This window comes from Chionomys nivalis, chromosome 2 (assembly GCF_950005125.1).
Source record: "Chionomys nivalis chromosome 2, mChiNiv1.1, whole genome shotgun sequence".
NCBI lineage: Eukaryota > Metazoa > Chordata > Mammalia > Rodentia > Cricetidae > Chionomys > Chionomys nivalis.
In genome coordinates this window covers 84039561-84048721 of record NC_080087.1, presented here as the reverse complement: position 1 = coordinate 84048721, position 9161 = coordinate 84039561, and the positions used below count along the sequence as shown (strand labels likewise).

The 9161-nt window shown below is 49.0% G+C and overlaps 1 protein-coding gene across 1 annotated transcript in view; it reads left to right on the top strand.

Moving 5' to 3' along the window:
• The first annotated feature begins 2339 nt into the window (after positions 1 to 2339).
• Wdr62 (WD repeat domain 62) overlaps positions 2340 to 9161 on the top strand; it is a 38349-nt gene continuing 31527 nt past the window's right edge. The window contains exons 1-3 of the mRNA XM_057757614.1: positions 2340 to 2610; positions 7343 to 7434; positions 8920 to 8982. Coding sequence (XP_057613597.1) covers positions 2431 to 2610; positions 7343 to 7434; positions 8920 to 8982 — 335 coding nt within the window. The 5' untranslated portion in view covers positions 2340 to 2430. The remainder of the gene's footprint in view (positions 2611 to 7342; positions 7435 to 8919; positions 8983 to 9161) is intronic.

Genomic DNA, 9161 nt, shown 5'->3' with positions numbered 1-9161 from the left:
ACCTGACGCCCCCTTCTGGCTTGCGGGCACACATGGAAGGAATGCTGTACACATAATAAATAAATAAATAAATATTTTAAAAAAAATTTAATATTGGGGAAAGGAATGTAGGTGGAAAGACACATGTTACAAATGTCCAATGTGTAGAGGTCAGAGGGCAACTTTCAGGAGTCAGTTCTTCCTGAATCCCAAGGATTGAACTCAGGTCATTAGGCTTGTATAGGAAACACTTTTATCTACTGAACCCTCTTGCTGGTCTTCATTTAACCTTCAAGTAAGTGGCTTCTTTTGCTAGACCAACTCAATAAAAGCTCTAAGACGGAAATGGAGGAATAGCCTGCCAGTCATTGTTAGGCACCAACAAAGATGAGACGTAATTTTTAATCCAAGCATGGCAGTGCGTGCTTGAAATCCTCATGCCTGGGAGGTGGAAGCAGGAATATTAGGAGTTCAAAGCTGGGCTGGAGAGATGGCTCAGAGGTTAAAAGCATGTACTGCTCTTGCAGAGGACCAGAGTTCAGTTCCCAGAACTTACTGGGGCAGCTCAAAACTACCTGTCACTGTAGCTCTAGGACACCCAGTTCCTCCTTCTGGCCTTCGCCAACGTCAATACTCATATGCAAGCCCCCTGCCATGCATTCATAAATAAATACTTTTTTCTTGAGACAGGGTTTCTCTGTGCTGTCCTGGCTGTCCTGTAACTCGCTTTGCAGATTAGGCAGGCCTTGAACTCACAGATATCCTCTGCCTCTGCTGGGATTCAAGGAATGCACTGTCACTGCCGGGCCATAAATAAATAAATATTTTAAAAGAGTTTAAAGTTATTTTAAGTGGGGCGGTGGTGGCGCACGCCTTTAATCCCAGCACTTGGGAGGCAGAGGCAGGTGAATCTCTGTGAGTTCGAGACCAGCCTGGTCTACAAGAGTTAGTTCCAGGACAGGCTCCAAAGCCACAGAGAAACCCTGTCTCAAAAAACCAAAAAAAAAAAAAAAAGTTATTTTTAAATTATTTTTAATGAGTTCAAGGTCAGCCTGAGCTTTGTAAGATATTCTCTGAAAACATACAAGCAACACAAAATACCCTGGTTTTTATGAAGCTATCTGGCTGCTGCACACAGCTTGTTGTCATTGTCCTCATTACTATTACATGCCAGGCACTAGAAACCTAGGACTAAGAGGAAACAGGAGACAAAAATCCGTTGGCTTGGGCTGCAGAGATGGCTCTGCTGTTAAGAGCACAGGCTGACCTTCCAAAGGTCCTGAGTTCAATCCCCAGCAACCACATGGTGGCTCACAACCATCTGTAATGAGATCTGGTGCCCTCTTCTGGCCTGCAGGCACACATGCAGGCAGAACACTGTATACTACATAATAAATAAATAAACCTTTGAAAATAAAATACGTTGGTTTCAGAGAGCTGACTAACAATGCTGAATACCTCAAACATGTGACGCTCCACATAATGAGTTAAAGGGAAAAATACAAAACAAAACAGGAGATGGGCAGGGAGAACTAATTATGTGTCTACACATTCTTGTCACCTTTTCGCTCGCAGTGTAGCAGTGAAGGAACTACATTATCTACACCTGCATCTTCCTAATAGCGTCTCCCAGGACTCAGGCAAGCTGGACCAAGGGTCTAGCCAGCTGCTTCCCCACCCATGAGCCTCACCCCTCCCGGAGCCACGCCCCGCGCTTGCGCTCACTTGTAGAAGCTCACGGGCAGGTTGTCTGCGCCGAGTTGGAGCAGTTTGGAGCCCTGCGGTACTTAGGAATAGCTGTCCAACCCCGTCGAGTCCTGCCCAGTCAGCGGTACCACTTTGGCCGAACCCCGCCGGCGTGCAATCAGCCAGCCTCACGTCATCCCAGGGGCAGTGGGGTGGGGGAAATGTCGCAACACGTGACGGGGAAACTGAGGACGCAGACGTACACGATGTTGCTCGCCCTACCACGACTACGCCCCTACCACGCGCGCAAAGCCTGCCCCTCACCACTTGCACAGGCAAGAGTAGGGCGGTGGTGTTCCTGAGCCTGCGCCAAGTCCACGGCTCCCTGGCCCCGCCCTAGACCTACATCCGGGAGACTGCTGCGGCTTGAGTAGTCGCCCTGGACTGTGGCAAAAAACAAGCCGAGGGCTTAGCCTCGCAGAAGTGACAGCCCCAGGTCTCCGTGAACGAAGAAAACGCCAGCTGGAGATGAGCAGGGAGGCTCATGCGAGCAGTGCACTAGACCGGGCGTGGCTCCACCCTCAGCTCCGCCCCTTAGCTCCCATTGGCCAACGAGTCCGACAAGCAGCCCCGAGATTGGCCAGACGGGCTGCCGGCTGCGTCCAATAGGCGGCGGCGCCGGCTTTCCCGCGGCCATTCGCTCTTCTAGTGGGTGCTGGCGACAGGCGGCTGTTGAGGGCGTAACGGACGCTGGTCTCTGCCAGGATGATGGCGGCCCTAGCGGCCGGAGGCTACGCGCGGAGTGACACGGTAGAGAAGCTGCCCTCTGTTATGGCGGGAGTTCCGGCGCGGAGAAACCAGTCCTCTCCGCCTCCTGCCCCACCGCTCTGCCTCCGGCGCCGGACACGACTCGCGGCGGCTCCTGAGGACACTGTGCAGAACCGGGTGAGAGTCCGCTCCTTCCGATGACCCAGCTCCGGGCTTCTCGGTGCCACTTTGGTCCCGCCCGAGGCCCTTGGGCCCTCCCAGCACTCTTTACGTGTTGCCGCAGGCTGCCTGCCAGGCCCGCCTGGCCCGGAAGACCCGCCCCCTTCGCAAAGGCTCCTCCCACTTTTCTGCTGGCTTGGGAGTTGGGTGCCGCCCATCTTTCTGGCTCCACCCAGAGCGTTGGCAAATTGCGTGTTTTAGTTCCAACTCTTAGGAAAATATTTTGCGTTTACAAATCTTCCCTAGTCTCACTTTCTCATTGAGTAATCTAAGATACTTATCTATTCCATTCCAATGTTTTCTTGTTACTGATTTTCTCTCTCTTTTTTTTTTTTTTTTTTGTGGAATAGGGCTGGGTGTCCCTTGCCACCATGTCTCTATTACATAGCTCTGGCTATCCACAACAGCAACAAGACAGTGCCATCCCCGGGTATGAGGAAGAGGGCGGCTTGACTCTTGACCTGCCTCTTCTCTGACGCCCCAGGATAAGGCCTGGCCTTCTGGCTCCTGTTTTGTTGACATCAGTCCCCTGGGTTTTTAAGACCTCTGCTCGCTTCCCTTACTTGCTTAACCTTTCTGATCTACCTTCCTTTCCTTCACTAGAAGGGATTCCTGCTCCATATTTATGGCTCGCAATCATGGAGAATGGGAGGAATGATTTGTAAAATCTTAGTGGTGTTGCCCGGGGAGGAGAGTTACAGAACAATTTCACAGATTTTGAGACCCAGAAATGATTTTAGGTAGAAGGAATGCTATAAGCAAGACTTTTTTTTTTTTTTTTTTTTTTTTTTTGGTTTTTCAAGACAGGGTTTCTCTGTGGCTTTGGAGCCTGTCCTGGAACTAGCTCTTGTAGACCAGGCTGGTCTCTAAAGCAAGACATTTTTTAAACAAAGATTTTTATTTCTTTTTATGTGTACTGGTGTTTTGCCTGCATGTAGATGTCTGTGGCGAGGGTGCCAGGTCCCCTGGGACTGGAGTTACAGATCATTATGAGCTGCCATGTGGATGCTGAGAATTGAACCTGGATCCTCGAGAAGAGCAGCCAGTGCTCTTACCCTTGGAGCCATGTCTCCAGCCCCTGCAGAACATTTTGTTGTTTGTTTTTTCGAGACAGGGTTTCTCTTTTTCTCTGTGTAACAGCCTTAGCTGTCATGGAACTTACTTTGTAGACCAGGCTAGCCTCTGCCTCCTGAGTGCTGGAATTAAAGGCATGCACCACCATCGCCTGGCACAAAACATTTTTTATATTACATTTATTTATTGGGGGAGATGGATTTTGTACCATGGTGTAGGTATAAGTGTGTGGGGTCAACTTTTGAAATTAAACTCTCCTAGTGGGTTTTGGGGATCTGAACTCAAGTTGTTGACTTTGGTCCCAAGAACCTTTCCCTGCTGAGCTGTTTTCTGCTCTAGAGGCGAAGGGACCCGGGAGCATGGAGCCAATAAATGAGTCAGACTAAAGTACCGTGCAATAGCCTGCTTTATTCAAAGCATAGACAGTTTGCACTCCGAGGGTTAAGAGGAGTCACATGAGTAAATTATCTGTCACAAGGGCAAGCCCCATGTGGCAGAAACTTTTTTTTTTGTAGAGGCATACAAACAAATAACAATAGCCAGTTGTAATGAGTAATTCAAAGTAAACTCACTCCTGTCTGCTACACCTGGGAGGGGCACAAAAGCATAATCCAAGAACAGTTCTGTGTTTTTGAAGAAACTGAGGTTGCAAACACACAGAATTCCCGCTCACATGACTCCATTCTTGGGCCATGTTCTGACACTGAGCCACCTCTCTGGCCCCATAGCAATAGATTTGTTTTTTGTTTTGGGGTTTTTTTTTTTTTGTTATTGTTGTTGTTTTAGGGTTTATTTATTATTTTGTGGGTGTTCTGCATACATGTATATATGTGCATTTTGTGGGTGCCTGGTGTGTCAGGAGGCCAGAAGAGGGTATCGGATCCTCTGGACCTGGAGTTACAGATGACTCTGGGTCCTTTGGGAGAGCAACAGTGTACTCTTCACTGCCGAGCCTCCTTTCCACCCCACCAACAACACTAAGAGTGGTTCTCTAGTCATTGCTGGGCACATAATCTTTTTATAACATGGCGATGACAGCCACACAATGGGAATGAAGGGAGAGGAAATGGTGACTGTCTCCTTGGCACACACAGTGTCCAGATAAAGGATGGATCCATGGCAGCTGCTGGTGACTCTTTTTCCTCTCTGGTGGGCTTTCGATCTCTTAGAGAATCCCCTCAGGGTGCCAGATTATAGGCAAGTGGTCCCTGCCCACAAGGCCTTTCTATTGTGTAGCTCTGATTATCCTGGAACTCACTATATAGACCAGGCCAGCCCCAAATGCAGAGATCCACTTGCCTCTATCTCTCTAGTGCTGGGATTAAAGGCATGCACCACCACATCTGACCCTTGCTCACCATAGTGGCTGTACCTTCTTTTCTGTTTTTTTGTTTTGTTTTGTTTTTCAAGTCAGAATTTTTCTGTGTAGCCCCAGCTGTCCTGGAACTCACTGTTGACCAGGCTGGCCTTGAACTCAGAGATCCACCCGCCTCTGCCTCCTGAGGGCTGGGGTTAAAAGTGTGCACCATCACTGCCACCACCACCGGCTGCCTGTACCTTCTCCGTCCTCCCTTTCACTGAGGTTCAGCCATACCAGCCTGCTCTTTGTTTTTCTGAAGTTGCTAGTTCTTTTCTGCCTCCTGGACTTTGCACTGGTTGATTCTTTGCTGGGTGTTTTGCTGTAGTCTCTTTCTCTGGCTTCTTCCCATTCTTCAAGTCTCAGCCTGAATATTCTTGTCTGGAGAGGTGTTCTGGAATCCCAGCCTAGAGACACCCACTTTGACTCTCCCTCGGGGCCCTTACACACTCCCGAAAGTGCCTTGCGTGTTCTTAAACTGCATGTAGGAGAATAACAGAAGCAAGTACAGAAAGGGGTACGTAAGGTGGTCTGCTCAATCTCTGGACTCGACTGAGCATAAATATTCTGTTCCTTGTATCAAGTTAGGAACTTTGCCATGCCTCAGTTACCCCAGCTGTAAAACAAGAAGAATGGTGTAGAATCTCTCACACTGTACTAGCTTTTATGCTTTAATTTGTTCTGTTTTGTTGCTGATACAGGATCTTATTATGTAGCCCAGACTGCCCTCAAACTTATACTCCTCCTGCTTTCTAAGTACCGGGACCCCAGATGTGCGCCTCCTTACGCAGCCTCCTCATAGGGTCCCTGTGAAATTCTGAGGGTTCGCAACTTAAGCCTCAGAACACTGGGCAGGCACACTGCAGGTACTCTGTCAGTGTTAGTCAATACTGTTGTTGTTGTGTTTGGGGTGATGTCATCTATTTTTTCTCATTTGACAGCACATCAGAGATCATCTGGCTTGCAAAAGCCATTCTCTAAAAATGTCCAGTTACACTAAAGCCCCATAAAGCTAATGAACACGTAAGTCCCATGAGTGCCGTTGCTTGACTGACCACGCCAGAGTCCTGGCAGTCGCTCCTGCTGCACGGGTAGCTGCCCTGGGGCTCTGGTTGCCATGTGTTCAGGAGCTCCGCCCAGAGGTGTGAGAGCAGTGCCTGACTGTGATGAGAATGCAGAAGCATCAGCCCTTACACCTTTGCTTGTCAATTCAGAGGCGAGTGGCTGGGCTTTGCCATTAGAAGCTGGTGTATCTAAGATACGAAGGCGCCACAATTCTGTTAGTCTGTAGTTTCTTTTTTATCATTTTAGCAACCCTGATGAAATTCTGGCACATGTATGAGATAAAAGATATTCTTTTTTCCTAGGCATGATAGCACGTTCCTTTACATCTTAGCACTCGGGAGGCAAAGGCAAGTGGATCTTTGTGAGCTTCAGGCCAGCCTGGTCCCCATAGTGATTTCCTGGCCAGCCAGGGCTCCACAAATAGACCCCGTCTCAAAAAATAAAAGGGTTTTTTTTTTTTTTCAGTGCTTGGCCTCAAACCTAAGGCCTTATATATGCTAAGGAAACATTCTGATATTGGGCTCTATCTTCAACCTAGTAAAAAAAATCTGTTTTAGCCAGGCGGTAGTGGCACATGCCATTAATCCCAGCACTCAGGAGACAGAGGCAGTCGGATCTCTGTGAGTTCGAGGCCAGCCTGGTCTATAAGTATTAGTTCCAGGACTGGCTCCAAAAAAAAATCTGTTTCAGTCTGACTTGTTTCTCTACCTGTTGAAAACGCTAGACTGAATTTGATGAGGGAATACTATCTGCTTTTTGCTTAGTGTTGTGTCTTCCCTGTATGGCCTGAAGTGCTGGCATTGGAACCAGAGCACCTTGGTTTGCCCTCTACCCATGCCCCTCTGAAGCTGCAGGATCTGTGGCTTATCTGTAAACAAGGGTGGTTGTGATCTTATTCCTCTCAGTTGTCAGGCAATAAGTCATTTATCCACCAACATACTTTGACCCGCAGTCAGAGGTCACTTTGTCGCTGGGCGGTCCTCCTCCCCTGCAGGCCCGTTTCTTCCCTGCTAGCCCTTGTTCCTCTTGCAGCAGGCAAGGGAATGGTGTCAAGAGTCAAGTGCTAGTTGCTGGTAAGCCGCATGGCTTCAGACGCTCAGGAGTGTGGGGAGTACCCTGAGACTCATGACTGAGGCAGCTGTGCCATGTGGGGCCTGCCAGAACATGTATTTCTGACAGCCCTTCTCTTTGCAGGTGACGCTTGAGAAGGTGCTTGGCATCACAGCTCAGAACAGCAGTGGGCTAACCTGTGACCCTGGCACAGGCCATGTAGCCTACCTGGCAGGGTAAGCACATGGGTGGGCTTCAGCAGCTGGTTGCTGTTGAGAAATTTGGAGTTGAAGTCATTGGCACATCTCTCTGGGCCTTGGCTTCCTGTCTGTAGGATACAGACAAGGCTGCTCCCTCTGCGGGCTGTGGCAAGGATTCCGTTCTCTCCACAGCCCCATCTGTGTCTAGAGCAGTACCTGGCAAGTCAGTGCTCGGAAAACCCTTTACTCATGACTGCAAATGTGAGGTGGTAGCAATTATAGGAAACTCAAGTGGCTAAAACCCAAACTCACGTCCGGCTTGACTACATAGACCCTTCTTAGAGCCTCTGCTCCTAGGTAGTAGCCCTCCATTCCGGTAGTTGACAGAACTGGAGGAGATTGTGTTTAGTCCAGAGATTCTGGTCTAGCTTGGCCCTGCTTAGACAATGAAAGAGCCTTCTCCTCCACCCTGCAGAAAGATAGGGCCGAGTAGACTTAGTAACAAACAGTATCTATTAATGAGACCTTGGGAAACAGTCCAGGACAGGACAGGCTGAGCTGTTAAATCCAGCTGGGGTATATTCACATCCCCACTGCATTTCTGACCTGGGTGGTTTGTGTAAAGGACTTTCCCCCTCTGGGCTTCATTCCTCTATGTCAGATCTATAGAGCCCTTGGCCTCAGCAGGCAGCCGTGAGGGTTTAAGGCTGTTATAGCCATAAGGCCTGTGTAAGCCTAGGGCCTCCTGGAATAGTCCCTACAAAGAAAGTAAGTGTTTGGTTCTATTTAAGAATATATAGAAATAGCTGGGTGAGCCGGGCGGTGGTGGCGCATGCCTTTAATCCCAGCCCTCGGGAGGCAGAGGCAGGCGGATCTCTGTGAGTTCAAGGCCAGCCTGGTCTACAAAGGGAGTTCCAGGACAGGCTCCAAAGCTACAGAGAAACCCTGTCTCGAAAAACCGAAAAAAAAAAAAAAAAGAAATAGCTGGGTGGTGGTGGCTCACACCTTTAATCCCAGCTTTTGGGAGGCAGAGGCAGGAAGATTGCTATGAGTTCGAGGCCAGCATGGTCTACACAGCAAGTTCCAGGACAGGTTCCAAAACTGAGAAACCCTATCTCAAAAAACCTATACATATACATGCATATATACATACATATATTAATAACAAGTGCCCAATATTTCTCAGTGTTAATATCTGGAGAAAGGGGGAACCAGAAAGAGAATCTTCTGCCTAGAGGGAGGGAGCTTAAAAAGCTGGAGAGGTATCTCAGGAGTAGAAGGCTTGCCTAGCGTATTTAAGACCCTGGGTTCCATCCCCAGTACCACCAAAAACAAAAGCTCCTTGGCACAGGAGCCTGAGGCAGGAGGAGTTCAAAGCCAGCCTAGGCTACATAATGAGAAAAACAAACAAAATCAGAGGGAGCCATGTTGACAAATGACTTTTTCTTTGGGAGAGAGTCATGCCTGGGCCCGGTGCTTCTCCCAACCCCCCAGTTCAGACGTGCTTTCCTCTTTCCCCAGCTGTGTGGTGGTGATCTTGAACCCCAAGGAGAACAAGCAGCAGCATATCTTCAACACAACCAGGTAGGTGGGGCCTGGGCATATGGTGGGGCTGGGGGCCGGGCTGCTGTCCTCAGCCCTTCCCACAGAGCCCGGAGTTACTCGTGGGCGGTGACTCATTTACTCAGCAGTGGTCCCAGGGACTGCTTTGTGCTAGGTACTATCCAGGTATTGGCAACCTAGCTGTGAGCAGGGACAAGCAT